The sequence below is a fragment of the Lampetra planeri genome, chromosome 6 (genome assembly GCF_965212315.1).
Source record: "Lampetra planeri chromosome 6, kcLamPlan1.2.h2, whole genome shotgun sequence".
NCBI lineage: Eukaryota > Metazoa > Chordata > Hyperoartia > Petromyzontiformes > Petromyzontidae > Lampetra > Lampetra planeri.
Window position 1 is genome coordinate 16,062,014 of NC_136112.1, and position 20,251 is coordinate 16,082,264.

General features: G+C 55.8%; 1 protein-coding gene across 1 annotated transcript in view; it reads right to left on the reverse strand.

Moving 5' to 3' along the window:
• Window positions 1-387: 387 nt before the first annotated feature.
• LOC144719617 (volume-regulated anion channel subunit LRRC8A-like) overlaps window positions 388-20,251 on the reverse strand; it is a 32,465-nt gene continuing 12,601 nt past the window's right edge. The window contains exons 4-16 of the mRNA XM_078595702.1: window positions 19,483-20,019; window positions 18,032-18,663; window positions 15,946-16,011; window positions 14,923-15,031; window positions 12,341-12,571; window positions 11,255-11,375; window positions 9,768-9,961; window positions 8,590-8,766; window positions 6,607-6,792; window positions 5,678-5,782; window positions 4,700-4,885; window positions 4,091-4,232; window positions 388-3,464 (exon numbers count right to left, since the gene is read on the reverse strand). Of these exons, the coding sequence (XP_078451828.1) occupies window positions 3,064-3,464; window positions 4,091-4,232; window positions 4,700-4,885; window positions 5,678-5,782; window positions 6,607-6,792; window positions 8,590-8,766; window positions 9,768-9,961; window positions 11,255-11,375; window positions 12,341-12,571; window positions 14,923-15,031; window positions 15,946-16,011; window positions 18,032-18,663; window positions 19,483-20,019 (3,087 nt within the window). The 3' untranslated portion in view covers window positions 388-3,063. The remainder of the gene's footprint in view (window positions 3,465-4,090; window positions 4,233-4,699; window positions 4,886-5,677; window positions 5,783-6,606; window positions 6,793-8,589; window positions 8,767-9,767; window positions 9,962-11,254; window positions 11,376-12,340; window positions 12,572-14,922; window positions 15,032-15,945; window positions 16,012-18,031; window positions 18,664-19,482; window positions 20,020-20,251) is intronic.

The following is a 20,251-nucleotide window of genomic DNA, read 5'->3' on the forward strand; positions in this document are numbered from 1 at the left end:
GCTTGCTAGAGTTCTCACGCAAAACAATCATTCATCGAAATGGCCCGACGGCTCTCGTCTTGATTCACCCAGTCGTCGGCCCAGTGCCACCACCCGCAAGACACCGCTCACACATTGGAGAGACTGAAAGCGATTCGATGCAAGGCGCTTTGAGAGAGGACGGTAGAGGCCCTTTTGCACGGGCAGGAAAGTGTGCGGCTGCACCTTTGCCTTCTCCAACGTCTCTCTGCTTCCCCACAAAACGTGGGGGGGGGGGGGGGGTTCACGGATTACCCGCCAAATAAAGCTGCCTCCCCGGCTAAGGCCTCTTCGCCTCCCGCGTGGACAGTTCTTGCAAAACAAAAAAACAAACTGCAATTCGAGAATTTAAATCAGGACTCGGCAGGGTGTGTGAGAAGAGGCATCGTTTGCATATTTATTTCTTTAGACAAAAGGGACGCCCCCAGTGAATATGAAAATTAAACCGGAAAAGTGAATGCGACACCGGAAAAAGAGTGCAAAGTTGACACCATGCAAAACCGATTCCACTAATTAAGCTCACAATTTCCATCACCCTGCTTGAATTCAGAAACCAAACATGGATACAACTGGAGCCTTTGGGTACATTTTAATGATGCCAATTTAAGTTCTCAAGTCCGTTTTTGTGACCATACTGTTCGTGGATCTCATACCAATTCCACTAATTAGCGAGGTAAGAACATATCGAGACCTGTTACAATGAAGACCTGGGTAAACCAATTATGTTAACATACCAGTGATATTCACGCATATGTGCTGATAAATTGGCATAAAGTCCCCGCTCTCACAAGGTCACGGAGTCTTTACTCATGCCTAAGGGAGTGATATTTTCACAATACCGTGCACACATTTACTTGGCAACTGGTAAATCCACTTCTCAACTCTAGAAGCGTGCTCATCACTTCTTGAGGGCACCCATGCCAAAGCGGTCCTCAATCCAGCCCCTTGCACGACAGTGGCCAGCACGATGGAATTCAGGAGCCCTGACGTCTTAAACTCCGGCGTTCACAATTGGCGTCGTCTCCAAACGGAGTTCGCAGAGGTGTTTAGGTCGCCAGCTTTGTCTGGAGTAGAGTTATGCGTTTTTGACATTGGTCATGGATTTGCCTTAGAGATCAGGGGACACCGAGAAAATGCATGCTTTGTGATTACGACGATCGACACACAAATTAAACTAACACTGCACAGGCATCGCGACACACATTTGCCTTAAGTATATCGATCGAGCAAATATATAAACGTGATTTAGAAAACAGCTCTGACATAACTGCATAACCAGAAAGAGTCAGATAAAAAATTCCTACTGAAAATAAAATGTATAAAAGTGTTCATTAAAAAAAAGTAAAGATGAGAACGTGATAAACGGCGCACCGAGGCTAAACACTTGTGAGAACCACAAGGATGGCCGTTTTGCGTGTTCATGATGTGCTCTCGTGTGTGCCTTTGGCCATGACAACTGCAATGATTATGGAGACAATCAATTGGAAACAAGAATGACAACAAGAGTCAAGACAATCAGAAATAAGGGGCATTGCAGAGGAGAGGGTGAGAGAGAGCGAACCCTGCAGATTCTCCGAGGGCTCACCACAGCAAAAATGCACATTCAGGTTCAATGTGTAACTATTCTTACGGCTTTGAATGCAGGAGAATGATCCAAAGTGACGCGAGGATTGAACGTAAGCCAGCTGCTACTGGCTCCTTTGCCCATATGCCCAAAATTTCGCAATCACTGGGAGTGTGAATCCTGCTGCTGCTGCTGCTGCGGTTGCCGCTGTGGGCAATGCAGTGCCACACAACCTGTGCGCGTTGGCACAAAATCGTAACCCTGAGTGCATTATACTACTGCTCAAACTTCATGCCACGTTCAATGACAACCTGCACTCTCGAAGCGTCATGCATTAGTAGGACACTATAGTGATACTCATTAAGATTAGTGTTTGTGCGTGTGTTTTACACGCACCGAAATCACAACCTGCACATGCCTCACGGGCATCCTAGCTAGGTCGCCGTCCTAAATGACAGCTTGTGCCACGTGGGTGCTCATCACGAGAAGCCTGCCGATGGCACCTGCTCCGTGACCGCTCCCCCACCGCCGCTGTCGGGAGATCCTTGATCACACCCCACGGTAGGGCACGGTTATAAGACAAAATTAAAGCTCAAGATTTCGTCAGTTAGACGCGGCATAATATTTTCCGAGAGCTCAGATGGGCAGCCTGCGCATCTTTAAAAACATACATTGAAATAACTTATTTCACAACACAAGACACCACCATTCTCACGCGAGACCTGGGGGGGGGGGGGGGGGGGGGGGGACGGACGACGCGGCAGTTGCCCGGGAATGCACCGGACGCGCATTCGCTCCGAATCTCGCGTGCCGCCCTCCCACCCCGTACCCTATCGTCGTTCCCCCAGGTCTCCCTCGCGAAAGTGATGCGCTTTCGTAGCTCTCGCCTGGTGAAAGGGGGGGAAATGCTACCTCGAACGATCCGGTACTGCCAGGCAGACGCAGCGATCCAATGTGAAGCGTGTGTCCACGCGCGCGTATATGTGCAGTCGTCAATTATTATTTACGGAGGCATCGACGCAAACCGTGATTTATTCTCAGGCACTGCTGGTTGAAATGTTAGCCAGCGTACACTTTAAATAACAGATTTGAACGTTATATTATAAACAGTTTTTTTTTATGTTTATTGCATATTTTTCTGCATACGTGAGGGCAACTCATGGAACTGCTCGCGAATTGTTATTTTATGAATCAAGAAATTGCCTCATTTTCTTTTCAGCCATTATGTGCAGCAAAATGTGCAGGAAATATAAAAGTAGCCGTGGAAGCCGAACGGTCGCTTCCGCGGCCCAATGACGGCGACCGTCCCAGACGCTTCCCACGAGCTTGCGTGACCCCCCGACGGGAGTGCGTTCACGACACGGGTTAGTTACGGCATCGCGGCCTCCGCCAAAGGAGCCATCCCTCCCTCCGGGGCCTCATCTCCAGGATGGGCCTCGCCACCGGGCAGCATGGCCCCCGTGCGAGCGCGGGACCACTCCCTAGACGCCCTTCCCGCCTCCGCCGCTCGCCGGCGCCTTGTCTTGACTCACGCCGTCGCCGCCGCCGCGGAACGCCTCGCTCGCGCGGCCGCCTCCGTCGTCGTCGAACGCCTCCCCCTCCCCGCCCCGGCGCTCCGTCTCCTCCGCCGCCGACTCCCCGCCGGCACCCCGGCGCGCATCGCTCTGCCCGTCGCCGCCGCCGCTCTCTCCGCGGACAGCGGCGCCGCCGCCGCCGTTGCCCCCCCCGTGGTAGGGTTCCGAGCCGGCGCGGTAGGCGGTGCCGGGCGGCGCGTGCAGGTGCTGCGAGACGTCTGCGGGAAGCGACGCCAGCAGCTCGGGCTCCACGAGGAGGCCCGCCCGGCGCAGGGCCGGGCAGAGGCCCAGCTCGGCAGGAAGGCCCTCTGTTGGCACACGCGGGCACGGCCGCAGCGTTACGCACGCACACGGCCACGCACAGAAACACAGCTATGCACACAACCACAACAGCCACCATTCACCACTGTGCCAGGCCAGGTGCACCTTGAGGCCATGGGAAGACAGGTCACGGGACAGACCCAGGTGCCATGGGGTTGAATGCCTCCAACTGACCAGTAGCGTCTTTCACGAGCCTTCTCCATAGACACCGCTGGTACTGGTCGTCGGCAAGTCCACTAAGCATCCTCCTATACTGCATCAATCCATCTCTACTCCAGCCTGTATTATGCCTGTTTAGCGCTCTCTATCCGGCGAAACAGAAGCTGCTTGCGCATGCAGTGGCTGGGCATGCGGTCTACATGACCCAGCCAACGCAGCCTTGCCTGCCGGAGGAGCTCACTGATGGGACAGTGTCCAGATCTACCACACAGAACTACGACCACGCACATGACCACAACCACACACAAACCACAACCACGACCACGCACACACATGACCACACACACACGACGCACATGACTACGACTCTCCCGCATTCCAACTCATTGCTCGCGGTGTGACAAGCGGCGAGACAGAATGCCGTTTCCCTACGATGGTACAAGGAGCCTCTCACCCAGTGGGTTCCCCGTGAGCTCGAGCAGCGACAGGGAGGTGAGCGCGCCGATGCCGGGCGGGAGGCAGGTGAGGGCGTTGTGGCCCAGCATGAGCACGCGCAGCCTGCGGCACTCAAACAGCTCCAGTGGCAGCGCCTCGATCTGTAACACGACAATCAGAATCACAGTCGTTATTTATCCTGTCCAGTAGCAGCCACATAGCCACACGTCACACACAAACACATCGAACCACACACAGCCAAACGCAACCACACACAACCAAAGCCGTATACAGCCACACAGAGCCACACAGAGCCACACACAACCACAGTCATATATAGCCACACAACCACAGAGGCACATAGAGTCACACAGAGCCACACACAACCACACATGACATGCCAGGCAGACACTAACCACACAGCCATGCCCGATGTCTGCGTGCGACAACCACGACAATGACCGACAAGTTAATTCAAACCCCACTCCTGCCCCCCTCCAACGCAAACGTGATTCGAAATCCGAATGAAAAGCATTTCCCGTAACGGTGAAAACCAACGGCCGACCCTCCGCGGCCCCCCCGGGGGCTACGTCGCCCGCGGCGGCATTCGTCCGCCGCTCGCCGTCACCTTGTTCCCCGTGAGCGCCAGGTGCTGCAGGCTGGCGAGGCCACGGATTTCCCGCGGGATCTCGGTGAGGAGGTTGCGGCTGAGCTCCAGGTGGCGCAGCCTCCGGCAGCAGGAGAGCTGCGCGGGGATCGACTGCAGCTTGTTCCTGTTGAGGTACAACCGCTCGAGCCCCGACAGCAGCCCAATCTGTAGCACGCACCGCACACGCGCCGTGCACAGCACACGCACACAGGACATGCACACGCGTCGTGCACAGCACAAGCACACGCACCGCACACGCGCCGTGCACAGCACACGCACACAGCACACGCAAATAGCACACGCACACAGGACACGCACACGCACCGCACACGCACCGCACACGCGCCGTGCACAGCACAAGCACACGCACCGCACACGCGCCGTGCACAGCACACGCACACAGTACACGCACACAGCACACGCACACAGGACACGCACACAGCACACGCACCGCACACGCGCCGTGCACAGCACAAGCACACGCGCCGTGCACAGCACACGCACACAGCATACAGCACACGCACCGCACACGTGCCGTGCACAGCACACGCACACAGCACACGCACACAGCACACGCACACAGCACACAGCACACGCACACAGAGCACACAGCACACGCACACAGGACACGCACACGCACCGCACACGCACCGTGCACCGCACAAGCACACACACAGGACAAGCACACAGGACACGCACAGCACATACCGTCAACGCCGGTGAGTGTGTCACGCTGCTCATCCGAGACACACGCGCCTGCACACTTCACTCGCTTGCTCACCGGCGGTCGGCCACCTCCTTGTCACTCTAATATCGTTACCACTGTGGTCAGCGCTGCCGTGAACTTCTCCCATTGAACCCAAGAATGGGCAAACAGAAGACGCCTACTGAAGCAGGTGTACACAGAGCGATACGCTGCCGAGGAACGGAGTTGCGTGAGAGGTCGGGATACGTTACCTGGATGGGCAGGTAGGCGATCTGGTTGTACCACAAACGGAGGCAGCTGAGCCGGTGTAAGTGCTGGAAGCTGATGATTTCTTCCACCGTTTTCAAGTTGTTTTCCTAAAAAATGTGAATGAGATTGCTGCTGTTACCGTGGCGATAAACTTAACAATCGCGTGACATTGATAATAAAACTACCACAACCACTTGAACCAAGCAAGTCATCTCCTGCTCAAACAAGCAATGAGGCATTGGTGTTCATTCTCCTGTTTACAGTCCTGAGTCAGTGGTGGAAATGACACATTCCTCTGGTGGCAAAATAACACCATCGCTATACTACACTACTAAAAGTTTTTATTTTCTACCAGCTAAGGCCCACTGAGCTATACAGCTCTTTTCAAAAGCGACCTTCCCTCAAATGATAATCCAATGAAATGGCTTATCGTGTGGAAATGTATAGATGGGATAATCACTGTTGACTTCCCCACAAAGTGGAACTCTGATCGTTTTATCGACCCCGGAAGGATGATGGGCTATCAACTGGAAGAGCCGAATTAGAAACTCGAGAGCCTCACATTTCGAGATGCTCGCCCTGCAGAGAGAACAGCGACTGGCGAGAGACGCGGTGGTGGTGGTGGTGGTGAACTCGGTGAGCGGTGTGGTGGTGGTGGTGGACTTGGTGAGTGGTGTGGTGGTGGTGGTGGACTTGGTGAGTGGTGTGGTGGTGGTGGTGGTGAACTCGGTGAGCGGTGTGGAGGTGGTGGTGGTGAACTCTGTGTGGTGGTGGACTCGGTGTGGTGGTGGGACAGGGCTGCACAGAGGAGAAGAGCACCGCCTGAGTGCTCATTTGAGCAGGAAATCAATTTGACTTTTTGTTTGACAGCCACCACACAAAGCCACCAGGCCAGGCCCCCGCACTGCCACCCACCGCCCCCAGCAAACACCTTGAGGTCGAGCTCCTGGAGGTTGGTGAGCGAGAAGATGGCGTGAGGGATTCGCTCCAGGTCACAGCGACTCAGCTCCAGCTCGCAGAGGTTTCCCATCTTCTTGAGCGAGCTCAGCACCACGAGCTTGGAGCCCTCGTTGTTGATGGAGAGCTTCTGGAGCTGCGAGCCCACGTCCACGATCACCTGCGTGGGGGCATCGGCCGGTTACGTGGTGGAGCCGTGGTGGAGCCGTGGTGGAGCCGTGGTGGAGCCGTGGTGTAGCCGTGGTGGAGCCGTGGGAACCGCGCACGTGGCAACAGGGCGACGCACGCACGCACGGAGAAGGAGAGAGATGCGTGGCATGCTGTGCGTGGCATGCTGTGCGTGGCGCTGCGCTGCCTGTGCGAGTGACACGCGGCTGCGTGTCGCTCTGTGATTGACGTGTGTATCCGTCGGGACTTCTGTGAAAAAGAGTTTCAAAGCTCATCGGATTCCTCCAGTATTCGTAAATATTCTGATACGAACCCCGCTGAGGTTGACTCAGCCTTGAATGAGTACCTGGTGCGGTATGTAAACATCATCACTGAGCAGTAAAAAGCGGCCGGGCGTGGTTGCTGGCCACCCACCGCCTCCTTGTGCCGTGCCGGCCTTCATAGGTGCTCGCTAACAGCACTTTGTCTTTCATTTGTGTAAATATATCAATATATAAGCAAGCAAATCACCTCTTATCCATGTCTCTCCACGTAGAAAATACTTGACACATCACATCAGCTGCACGGCCTTGTAGGGCGAATGCATAATTTCAGCTGCATTGGATTCAAATAAGAAAACTCAGGACCGGCTTCAACAGTCAGCGTCTCGTCTGCAGCCAGGCTTGCTTACAGATAGGTGCGTGTGGGGAGGTGCACGCGTGCCACACTGTGATGAGCGGTGACCGCATGTGCATGCGTGCGTGCGTGCATCGGCGCTTGCCCCAACAGTCTTGGCAGTGGTGGTCCAGTGCTTAGTGAACTGCGCTATAAACCCCTTGTCCTGAGGTTGCATTCTGCTCACAGCTAATAAATGTGAACCTCATAATGATAATTCTTTATGTTAATAATTTACTTATTTATACGGGAAAGCTACATTGAGGGGGGTCCTGCGTTGAGTTTTCAGCCGATTAATGATGAGTGTTTTTATTACACAAGTAGGAGGAAACCGGAGCTCCCAGAGAAAACCTACGTGAGAGAGGGGGCAATGTTCTATCCCTGTACAGCTGTAAACGGATGGCGATTAGTCCCACTCACCGTACTGCCGTCTCCTGGCGAGCGAGCGCACGGCACCTCGACGCCCACTGGCAGGGAGTTTCACATCACGCGCAGTGATCCATCAACCCTCGCCGACTCCACGGTGCTGGATTGTAGGCCACGTGCGGCACCGCCGCCTGACTAACCCGCCCTGGGCTTCACCTCGGTTGAGACAAATACGGCTGCGTGTGGAGCTGGCCAAGCCACCCTCCTGTCTTGTGTGCCGTGCCGGCCCGAACGTAGGCACTCGCTAAACACCACTTCGCGCGAAGGTCTGTTAAAGACCACTTGGGGAATTCTGCAGCCTTGCGCGGTGGTGCGTGTATGTACTGTATGCTGAACTTCTTTCGCACCGTACGTAGCCAACCGTAGCTAATCGGTGGTGTGGGGAGGCCAACAAACTAAATACAAAAAGCAGTTCTAAAGAAATGTGTTTTCAATCTCGATGATAAAAAAAATGCAAAGCTCCAGTGGCTTCCTAATATCAGAAGAGCATTCCAGACGGCCGCAGAAGCGCACGTGAAAGCGCGCGATGCAGTTCGATGGTAAGTGAAAAGCCTCTTAATACGCGAGGATGACTAGAATTTGCACGAAGATGGTTGATGCTCCTCGATGTGGTGCGTGCGTGGTGCGTGCGTGTGCTAATGTTGAACTTTTTTTGTACCGTACATAGCCAACCGTGCTCATCAGAGGTGCGCGGCGCGCTGGAGCTCACCTGCGGCACCTTGCTGAGGTTGCTCTTGATGCGCAGTGTGCGCAGACGCCGCAGCTCACGCAGCCCATCCAGCGAGATGAACTTGTTGTGCTCGTCGCTGAGGTTTCCCGTGAGGTGCAGCTCCTCCAGGCTGCGCAGGCTGTACATCCAGCCCGGGATTTCCTTCACGTCCGTGAACTGTGCACACGCGTTCGCCGCCACGTTTCATTGGAACTTTAGGAGGTGGTGGTGGGGGGTGCATGGCACTCGTGCAGGGAGAACATGAGAATGCTCGCGGGTGAACGTCGGCGCGACGTTGCGGTGACGAAACTAACCCGACGTGTAACGTGACAACGAATACCTTGCTCACACAAAATGCACGAATAACACAACTTGAAGCGGACGCCTTACGAATACAAACCAGACTTTTTAGATTTAAAGCTTTCGTGACTGCAGGAATTCATATTCTTGTTTCTTTCGGTAAAGTCACGTAGAAGGGAAATAATAAAAGAATGAAAAATATTTTTTTGGGTTTTTTATTTTGTTATTTTTTATTTTCCCTTCTACTTGACTTTACCGAAAGAACCAAGAATACAAACCAGACTATTCTATTCTTGCGTGTGGTTATGTTTCTATTCTCGCTAATATCGAGTCTGCTGGCCACAGAAAGAGGGCTTCAGTAGAGAGTTGGTGTCATTTCTATCTTCCTCATCCTTTGCTGAAGGAGCGCAGATTAGAGTGGGTTTACCATGCCGTCCGTGGTTTGTCTTGCATGGCCCACGATCGCACGACTGTGGCTTGTCTTTAACGTCTATCTGTGGGTCTCCGTGTGGTGTTTCTGCGTTGTTTCCGTGCATCTCCATGGGCCCTGCTGTGGTGGTCACGTGCACGGGCGGAAGCTGCCGCTTACTACAGTTTCTTCATTGCAGATTTCTGGCGCTGGAGTTCACCGCCTCACACCAGTTGACCCCGACGGTGGCTCCCAGTGACAAGCGGGCCTAGCGTGCGTACCACAGCCTTGTATTAAGCTGTCTTCAGCCAATCATCGAGTGTTTGTCCGTGTGGGAGTAAACCCAAGTACCTGGAGAAAACCCTTTTCCGTGCGACGGGGCAACGCTACAATCGGATGAGCGCGCAACCCGCTGCACTGGGAGGGAGGGAGGCGGCGGTTCTGCCGGGGTGGGGGGGGGGGGGCCCACCTTGAGGTGCAGCGAGCGCAGGTTCTCGCGCAGGAACGCCAGCGCGGCCATGTCGATGCGGGCGGGCGTGTGGTAGAGCCAGAGCTCGCGCAGGTGAGTGAGGTGAGCGACGCTGGACGGGATCATCACGTCCGGGATGAGCTCCAGCTTCAGCACCTGCAGCTCCGACAGCTCGAAGACGGCGTCCGGTAGACCTGGACGCACGCACGCAGGTACGGTAACGACGCCGGTTTACATCGGGGATGCGTTCCTGTAGCGGTGCGACGGCAGATATCTAAACGACGTCAAAGCAAAGCGATGTGCGGGGTGAGGTGGTGGAGGTGACGGCTGAGGGGCGACGGACACTAGATGGGACGGTCGATGTTGTCAGCGACGTGATTGGGGGGTTGGGACGACACAAATTGGGTCGCAGTGTTATTCATAAAGTGACGACGTATTTGCGAAATTATGCAAAAGGGGAGGATGTACATCGGAGTTTGACTGTATAAAGATCTTCCGTGTAGCCTTTAACAGAATGTTGGGGCAAGTGTTGTTAGCGAGTAGCCAGTATGGCACACGACGAGGCAGTGCGGCTGATACCACACCCGGCCGCCTTTGTCTCTCCAGTGCTGATGCTGAATACACAATGCACCAGGCACTCAACCAGGAGAAGCCCAGGACCGGTTAAAATATTCGCCGCTGTTATTGGTCGTGAGCGGGAATTGAACTCGGGTGGCCAGATTCGTACCACGGTTTGTCAACCGCTGCGGCACCGCTGGCTTTGCCGTGCGTGTGTGGAGCGGTGTGTGTGTGGAGTGGTGTGTGTGTGGAGTGTTGTGTGTGTGGAGCGGTGCCGTGCGTGTGTGTGTGGAGTGGTGTGTGTGTGTGGAGCGGTGTGTGTGTGGAGTGGTGTGTGTGTGGAGTGTTGTGTGTGTGGAGCGGTGTGTGTGTGGAGTGGTGTGTGTGTGTGGAGTGTTGTGTGTGTGGAGCGGTGCCGTGCGTGTGTGTGTGGAGCGGTGTGTGTGTGGAGCGGTGTGTGTGTGGAGTGGTGTGTGTGTGGAGTGTTGTGTGTGTGGAGCGGTGTGTGTGTGGAGTGGTGTGTGTGTGTGGAGTGTTGTGTGTGTGTGGAGTGTTGTGTGTGTGGAGCGGTGCCGTGCGTGTGTGTGTGGAGCGGTGTGTGTGTGGAGCGGTGTGTGTGTGGAGTGGTGTGTGTGTGGAGCGGTGTGTGTGTGGAGTGGTGCGTGTGTGTGGAGCGGTGTGTGTGTGGAGCGGTGCCGTGCGTGTGTTTGTGCGGTGTGTGTGTGGAGCGGTGTGTGTGTGGAGCGGTGTGTGTGTGGAGCGGTGTGTGTGTGGAGCGGTGTGTGTGTGGAGTGGTGCGTGTGTGTGGAGTGGTGCGTGTGTGTGGAGCGGTGTGTGTGTGGAGCGGTGCGGTGTGTGTGTGTGTGCGGTGTGTGTGTGGAGCGGTGTGTGTGTGGATCAGTGCCGTGTGTGTGGAGCGGTGAAGGCACCTGACAGCATGAAGAGGTGCAGCTCGGTGCGGTCCTGGGCGTTGCGCGTGATCTTGGCCTGCAGCTTCTCCCGGCTCCACTCCTGGTCCAGGTTAAACTGCCTCAGCTTCTTCTCACTCACCTGGCCAGCACGGAGACAACAGCACGGAGACGCAGACGTTGTGACCGAAGACCAGCAAGAATTGTAGGTGACTGTTCGGCTAAACATGTTGCTTCCTTATTCTGCTCAATACTGAAGTGTCAATGTATGTTGAATTTATTTCACACCGTACGTAGCCAACCGTGCTCATCGGAGGTTTGGTGGAAGGACAATGAAACACAAAACGCAGTTCTAAATAAATTCGTTTGTCAATCTAGATGATGATGATTTGAAAGTGCATTGCTCCGGTGGCTTCCTAATATCGGAAGGAAGAGCTTTCCAGACGGCCGCGATGTGGTGACCGTCTTTGTTCGATGGCAAGCCAAAAGCGGCCGCTGCGAGGATGGTCGGAGTTCGCGTGACGGTTTATGCTCCTTGACAAGAATTGCCTCATCGGAGCAGTGGAAAAGGACGCGGTGTTACCAATGGACTCCCCCGTTTTGTGCTCCCATGTGCATTTCGGATGGCTGTGTAAGCTACTCCCTATTACAAACAGGCCATCGACAGCTTTCAAAGACAGAAAAGCAGCTGCCAATAGACAACTAAATCAATCACATCCCACAGCACCCACATCCCATAGCACATTGGCTCCAAAACCGTCTGGGATGGTGCGTCAAAGTCGGGCGGCGGTGGTGGCGACACTGCATGTGGCCTGTAATCCAGCACAGTGGAGGCGACAAGGGTTGGTGGACCACACAAATAATGTGAAACTCCCTGCCCGCGCCTCTCTCTCCCTGTGGTCGCGTGGACTTCTCTCCGGTCCTCCGTTTGTTGCCCCTCCCCATTTAGCATCAACGCGAGCTTCAGAGTATTTGCCTGCTGTAGATTTCGACTTGACAAGCCGCTTCGTCGGGCTACCACTCGTGGCCAGGTCGCTTCTCAAAAAGGAGCCACGTGGCTCGGTGGGCCTTACCCGGCTAAGAAATCCCAAGGAAGGCAGCGTTTACCTCGGAGAGGAAGACGGCGAACCTCTTGGCGTAGAGTCGGTCGTACTGGTCCGTGAGGTGCAGCAGGAAGGCAAAGTCGTTGCGCACGTCGGGGATGTCGCTGTAGCTGCTCTCCTCGCGCGCGTGCTCGAAGGAGTAGTTGCGCAGCGAGCGCCGCACCATCCACACCACGGTGTGGAGGCACACGAGCAGGTAGAAGAGCGTGACGGCCAGGTAGAACGACGCCAGGATCTGTGCGCACGCACGCACCACGCGCCGCGGTCACGCGCAAGCCTCGTGACGTAGCCGAGGCCACCGAGCGAACGTAGCCGAGGCCACCGCGCGACGTGGCTGAGGTCACCGCGCGACGTGGCCGTGGCTACTGGGCTCGCTTTTGGCACAGTAGGGGGGGGGGGGGGCGATGCTGCTGCTGCTGTGTGACTAATTGACTAATTTGTAGGTTGTTTTCGGTATTAGGACGTGTCGCCAATACCAGATATAACAGCTCAACCCGAACTATTCATACTTTGATGCTTCTATCGCCTTTGTGTTGTTCACCTTTTAGCGCTCCCTGGTCAAACATTGGTGAGACAAGGCCGTAAAGAAGCCTGTCTATGGTGTAGGTCAATCAATTTAAAAGACAATGCACACATTGTCAGAGCACGCTTGTTTGCACGTTTTGCCACAAGCACGTGTGGTTGATGCAGACTTGATGCCTTGCAATAGCCATCCATTTGGTGTTTGAACATCTTGACACCTCCTGTTTTATTGCCAGAACGGGGAAAGCATTTTCTTATTTTTGTTTGTCTCGATACTGGCAAAAAGGTCCCATAGGTACCAGTTACGTTGTGCGCACGTGTTTTTAGCTCAAGGGGGAACTGCAGAAGCCGGAGGAAACCCATACAGGACAGGGGTAGAACACACACATGCTCCACAGAAAGATGCCCGAGTCAGCAATCAAACCCAGGCCCGACTTGCTGCGAGGCACGGGGCGTTACGTCTGCACCGCCACCACCCTGCCGCTCATGCGTCGCAATGGAGCGACTGCCTCTCTCGTATGAGCGCGACTGCCGGTGAGTGTCGGTGAGCGTGCGTGTCGGTGAGCGTGCGTGTCGGTGAGCGTGAGTGTCGGTGAGCGTGCGTGTCGGTGAGCGTGAGTGTCGGTGAGCGTGAGTGTCGGTGAGCGTGAGTGTCGGTGAGCGTGAGTGTCGGTGAGCGTGCGTGTCGGTGAGCGTGCGTGTCGGTGAGCGTGAGTGTCGGTGAGCATGCGTGTCGGTGAGCGCGAGTGTCGGTGAGCGTGCGTGTCGGTGAGCGTGAGTGTCGGTGAGCGTGCGTGTCGGTGAGCGTGAGTGTCGGTGAGCGTGCGTGTCGGTGAGCGTGAGTGTCGGTGAGCGTGAGTGTCGGTGAGCGTGAGTGTCGGTGAGCGTGCGTGTCGGTGAGCGTGAGTGTCGGTGAGCGTGAGTGTCGGTGAGCGTGAGTGTCGGTGAGCGTGCGTGTCGGTGAGCGTGAGTGTCGGTGAGCGCGAGTGTCGGTGAGCGTGCGTGTCGGTGAGCGTGAGTGTCGGTGAGCGTGAGTGTCGGTGAGCGTGAGTGTCGGTGAGCGCGAGTGTCGGTGAGCGCGAGTGTCGGTGAGCGTGAGTGTCGGTGAGCGTGCGTGTCGGTGAGCGTGAGTGTCGGTGAGCGCGAGTGTCGGTGAGCGTGAGTGTCGGTGAGCGTGCGTGTCGGTGAGCGTGAGTGTCGGTGAGCGTGCGTGTCGGTGAGCGTGAGTGTCGGTGAGCGTGCGTGTCGGTGAGCGTGAGTGTCGGTGAGCGTGAGTGTCGGTGAGCGCGAGTGTCGGTGAGCGTGAGTGTCGGTGAGCGCGAGTGTCGGTGAGCGCGAGTGTCGGTGAGCGTGCGTGTCGGTGAGCGCAAGCGTCGGTGAGCGTGCGTGTTGGTGAGCGCGAGTGTCGGTGAGCGTGAGTGTCGGTGAGCGCGAGTGTCGGTGAGCGTGCGTGTTGGTGAGCGTGAGTGTCGGTGAGCGTGCGTGTTGGTGAGCGTGAGTGTCGGTGAGCGTGAGTGTCGGTGAGCGTGAGTGTCGGTGAGCGTGAGTGTCAGTGAGCGCGAGTGTCGGTGAGCGTGCGTGTCGGTGAGCGTGAGTGTCGGTGAGCGTGCGTGTCGGTGAGCGTGAGTGTCGGTGAGCGTCGGTGTCGGTGAGCGTGAGTGTCGGTGAGCGTGAGTGTCGGTGAGCGTGAGCGTCGGTGAGCGTGAGTGTCGGTGAGCGTGAGTGTCGGTGAGCGTGAGTGTCGGTGAGCGTGCGTGTCGGTGAGCGTGAGTGTCGGTGAGCGTGAGTGTCGGTGAGCGCGAGTGTCGGTGAGCGTGCGTGTCGGTGAGCGCAAGCGTCGGTGAGCGTGCGTGTTGGTGAGCGCGAGTGTCGGTGAGCGTGAGTGTCGGTGAGCGCGAGTGTCGGTGAGCGTGCGTGTCGGTGAGCGTGAGTGTCGGTGAGCGTGAGCGTCGGTGAGCGTGAGTGTCGGTGAGCGTGAGTGTCGGTGAGCGTGAGTGTCGGTGAGCGTGAGTGTCGGTGAGCGTCGGTGTCGGTGAGCGTGAGTGTCGGTGAGCGTGCGAGCACCTTGAAGAGCGTCGCGAGCGGGTGTGCGCAGCAGAACGTGCCGTAGCCGGTGAGGTGGATGATGTCCGGGGCCGAGCACATCACGTCGAAGTTGATCTCTCGCACGCAGCTGTGTGCACAGCGCATCGTCGTTACGTCACAGGAACTGAAACTCCCTAAAACGATATTTATTTTAACCAGGTAAGGCCCCATGTAGCCCTTTTTCAGAAGCGATCTGGCCACAAATGATAGCTCGACATCGTGGCTTATCACGTAGGAATTTTAAACGCATGTTTCTAAATGTAGAGGGGGAAAAGCGGAGGATCTGGAGAAAAAAATCCACGCGATCATGGGGACAGAGACACGCAAACTCCAGGGTTGGGATCATCGAGCCCACGACCCCCTGTAAACCAGGCGAGGCAGTTAAAATCTCACCGCCACAGCACCCCGAACGCCCTGGACACGCGCACGCATTCACAAACACAGCGCCCACTCGGCAACCATTCCTGCACTTGTGTTTGACATCACACGTCCCTGTTGGTTTACATGCCGGTGCGATCGTCACTCTAATTCCATGCCAGTGTTTAACTTAACTAAACTACGAACCGTTTTTTAAGCAAATTGTTCGCGTCACCTTTAATTACGGGGAATTGTGGATTATCTTAAAGGCGATTTATGTTTGTGCACTGCATTCGACTTCTTCTGTCCACGCGGTTGTTGTTGCTTCGATTTCTATTGGCTCGGTGGTTGGTGACCCAGGTCAACTTGCTCTCTCTCGAGTCCTCGCTTGGTGACACAAAACGCACTTCCACTCCGAGCAAATTGACGCTCCGGATCGTGTGCACTGCTCAACGGGTGAAAGTGTTTTCCGAGTAAATGCTTGCGGGAATGGGCACTTTAAACGCGTTGCCGAGTGCGTGGCGAGCTCGGCGACGTTCCATAGCGCTTTCTTTCGAAGCATCGACGGGGAGTTGAGACGCCACGCGGCGTGTACAGAGAGCACGTTGGCTGAATCATGAGAGGTCGGTGCACGTGGATCCTCACCGCAGCGAGTAGGCCAGCACGCACACCAGCTCCAGGGATTTGCACAGCGTTTGAGACATATACGATCTACGTACACACACGCACACACACGCACCCAAAGGTTAAACGGTCGTTAATGAACACTGTGATGCTCTACACCAACTGCAGACAATCATTGGCAACTCTCAGGACCATCATATACCAATAAGATATTATTCATAATTAAAACGACTTCTTCTTCTTCCTGTCGTATGGCTGCTGATGTTAGATGCAGAGCAACAACTCCAATTCCACACTCAGGTCGTCAAGCCAGCAGACAACGGCGTCAGGAGCAGCGGCGGAGTGTATCATCGCTGCGATGTCTCCTTCGTATTTGTGCATTGCGTCGTTATACGTTGTTACGGTCTGCTCTGGGTGACCACAGTCGCACACTCCTGGAGAGTTCTTAATTTTCCATTTGTGCTTCAGGTATCCGCATCTGCCATAGTTTGTGCAGTGGATGCGGTGTAGGGTGGACCGTGAGCTTTGTGGAAGATCTAAAACCCGAGGAATAAAAAGACCGCAAATCCTAGATTCGGCAATAATTCTGCGGACCACTTTCCCATGCCCTGCGGAGACACCAGTGGTGTGCACAGCACGGACGGAGAGCCACCGCTTTCGAGGGCAAGACTCGTACAACTCTAAATATTGACAAATAATGGTGATTTCATAATTAAAGTATATTACAAAATGAATCGCAAAACCTTGTAGACGTTTACTACCACACTGGAACTCCCCTCGTCTGTAAAGATGCAGAGGTAATGACGGATAATAGAGCGGTGGCTGCATTGTAGAATGACGCTGGGGGTCTTCCCCTTGGTCAATGACCGCTTGATTTTAGTTGGAACACTTCTTCACCCATCACTCTTTGTTCAGAAGGATTCTGCAAAGTTTTTTGCAGTAAGGGGCGATCAATGATTGCTTTGTAGATTCCAATTGAATCATTTGGGGTGTCATTTTTGAAATTTGGCAAATTTAGAAAATCTGCACTGGAACGCCAGGCACACAATGGTCTCGTCTTGCCAATGACGTCACGGGATCTTTAACGTACGCTGTGAAGCAGCCGAGTGCGGAGTTTTGTTCTGGTCGTTACACACCGCAGCAGCAAGAGAGGGGAAGACCTAACGGTGCAGAGCTTGACGACGACATCACAAGAGGTTGGTGCCAGACAGATGTGGCCACTACTTGAGCAGATGTCCACTGCAAGACAAGAGAGGAAACTGGAAATAAATTACAAAAGGTGCAGTGGACACCGACGGCTATCTGCCCATGGATCGTGACGATGATGAACGCACTACCACTGGACCACCGCATCACCGGCCGCTGTCGATTGTAAACAACATGGGCATGTTGTTGCATGCATAATTTAATGGTAAGAAGGTCCTCTCGGTAGCTGCTGCCTCGTTGTGGATCCGCTATTGTCGCATTCCATTTGGGAATTAAATCATTGACGCAGCTGCCGTAAATAATTGGCAGAGACCAGTGGGCCAGAGTTCTGCGTGAATCACGCTCGAGGTTCCCAGTTACTGATTTTGTTTGCGTTGTTAAAGCGACATTTAGTTGTTCCTTCATTATTGTTCGTAACACAATGTAGTCATGTTTTTGTTGTTGCGTTTTTCACCAGTTCTGTGTTCCTGTAACATGTGAAGCACGTACCCATACTCGCCGTTTTGTATCGCAACCTAAGTAACCATAGTTGTGGAACTAAGATCTGTACCGTATAATATCTGGACCATCGCAGCTCACTGGGCCCATCCTGCTGAAATAGATAAAATCTATGCCAGGTAAGGCCCCACTGAGCTCTAGAGCTCTTTTTCAGAAGTGACCACAAATGGTAGCTCAACAAAGTGGCTTATCGCGTGGACATTTATAGCAGCCAAATACTCTAAACGCGCGTTTGTAAATGTAAACCGGAGTACCCGAAGAAAAATCCACGCGACCACGGAAAGAGACACGCAAACTCCAAATAAACAACAGGCGTCAGGGTCGGGATCGAACCCACGACCAGGTGAGGCAGTCAACATGTTGCCCCTGACGCGATGTCCAGGGCACGGCGAGAGGCTCGAACCTGTAGATGACGTCCGACTCCTCGATGTGAGCCCTGAGCTTCTTCACTTTCTCAAAGATGGCCTTTGCCTGCTCCGCCTCCTTCTTGTCCAGCGAGCCGAGCACGTCCACCGACGCCGCAGACGCCGCCAACGCCGCCGCGGCCATCGCCTGGTTTTGGAAATTCACGTTCTGGGCCTGAGCCTCGTCGTGGCCCTGGGTGCCGTTGTGCGCGCGTCCCGGCGCACCGTGCTGCGCCACCTTCCGCTGGTGCACGGACGACGTGGGCGAGTGAGCCAGCATGGGCGCCCGCGCCTCCACGTCGTCCGACGCCCGGTACGAGGGGGGCGGCGCCGCGGCCGCCGACGCCGCCGACATCTGCGAGTGCGGCGGCGGCGGCAGCGGCGGCTTGGGGTTGAAGCCGGCGCCGGGCGGCATCGCGCCGAAGTTGGAGCCGCCGCCGCCGCCAGCTTGGTAGCTCATGGACGACGGGGAGAGGGTGTGTGCCCGCGGGGTGCCGCCGCCGTTGCCCGCGTGCGGCGACGACGACTCGGTGGCCACGGTTTCCGAGAGGGCGCGAGTCGTCCACGGGGAGTCGAAGCACTTGCCCAGGATCGCTACGAAGTGCTCGATCTTGGAGCTCGTCTTGGGGTACTGTGGGTGGGGGGGGGGCAGGGAGGCACGCCATGGCGCAACGTCGTCTTCACCGCACGCTCTGCAATCAGAGTTGCGGATGAGTAGGGTTGCGTGCGTGCGTACAAATTCACGTGGTAATTTTATTCGACATTCTCATGGCGGGGACAACTTTCACCATTGACCAACCACAGTTGCATTCTCCACTAAGTGGTACTGCACATATTTTGTCCACCCTAGAGGGATGATGGGCTTAGTCAACCCCCCAAACAAGATATGAACTCGCAACCTTCCAACTGGGAGCCGCTCGATCTCCCGCTGAGCTCCCTGCAGGTCGGTTGTAATAAAAGCAGAACCGCTTAAACTTCTGCAAGATCAGTGAGGCTGGGTAAACAAGTGCAACAATAATAATAGAAGCAAGATCGGCCTCTGTGGAGGTTCATAAAGGACGCTACGGGGAAGTTGGAGGCAGTTGCCCTGCAGCAACAACAGAGTGCAGAGGAGTGATGCTCACAACAACGAGCGGAGCGCTGGGTGGCTAAAACGTAGCAAGTTGGCCCAGTGAGGAACACAGCTGATGCATCTGCCAGTCATCTCGGTCAGTCAACCCACGGCACTTGGGTCTGTCCCGTGACCGCCTGCCAGCAAGCTTTCGACACTTCACGTGGCCTCAGAAGTGCACCTAGCCTAAAACAGGTGCCGTGGTGACATCATCGCCACTTAGTGGCGAACGGCGGCTGCTGCCGCTGTCGTTATTGCGAGTCGGTGATTGCGTGCCGGGTGGTGAACGGGCCCCGCGCAGTCGCCGCTAGGTCTCCACGTCGTCCCGAGGGCACTCACCTTGAACCAGAAGTTGCTGAGCACCAGCAGCAGCAGGGTGTGCAGCAGCACCAGGTAGGGGAAGTACTTGGCGTACCAGTGCAGCTGCTTCTCGTAGCACACGGCGTCGATGTAGAAGTACTGGTGTCTGTCCAGCTCCGTCTTCACCGCCTGGGGCCCCGGCCGGGCGACGACGGCTTGCGCGCTGGGAGGGGCCGCCCCGGCGCGGGGCCCTCCGGGCTGGCCGCCGGAGGCCGGCGTGGGGAACGCGCCGGGGATGGTGTTGGAGTCGGGGTCCGCTTCGGCGCCGGGCCCCGGCGAGGGGTTGGAGCCGTCGTCGTCATCGTCGTCGGCGGAGGCGGCGGTGGCGGAGGCGGCGGTGGCCGTCGGCCCCTCGGCGGGGGCCCGGAGTGGCCCGGCGTGCTGGGCGCTGGCGGTGAGCTGCTCCGGGCCGAGGCGGCTGCTGGCGTTGCATTCGCGAGCCGTGCTGGCGTCGTGCGTACACGTGCACTCGCAGGCGTGCACGCACGGCAAGCACACCATCTTGTCCTGGCTCACCTGCGCGGGAGTGAGAGAGAGAGTGGGGCGAGTGTGATCGAGGGTGAGCGGGTGTATTTTAGTTGGACACGTGAAAATGGAGAGTTTGACACAGTGGGGAACAGGCAAACATTCATTGTAATTCCTTGGGGTGGCTGCTGTAACAGATCATTCTCATAGAGAATCCGTGTCCACGCCACCTTGGGTAGAGAGTGTGTTTTTCACGCTGTGCAAGCGTTCCGTAGACGACGAG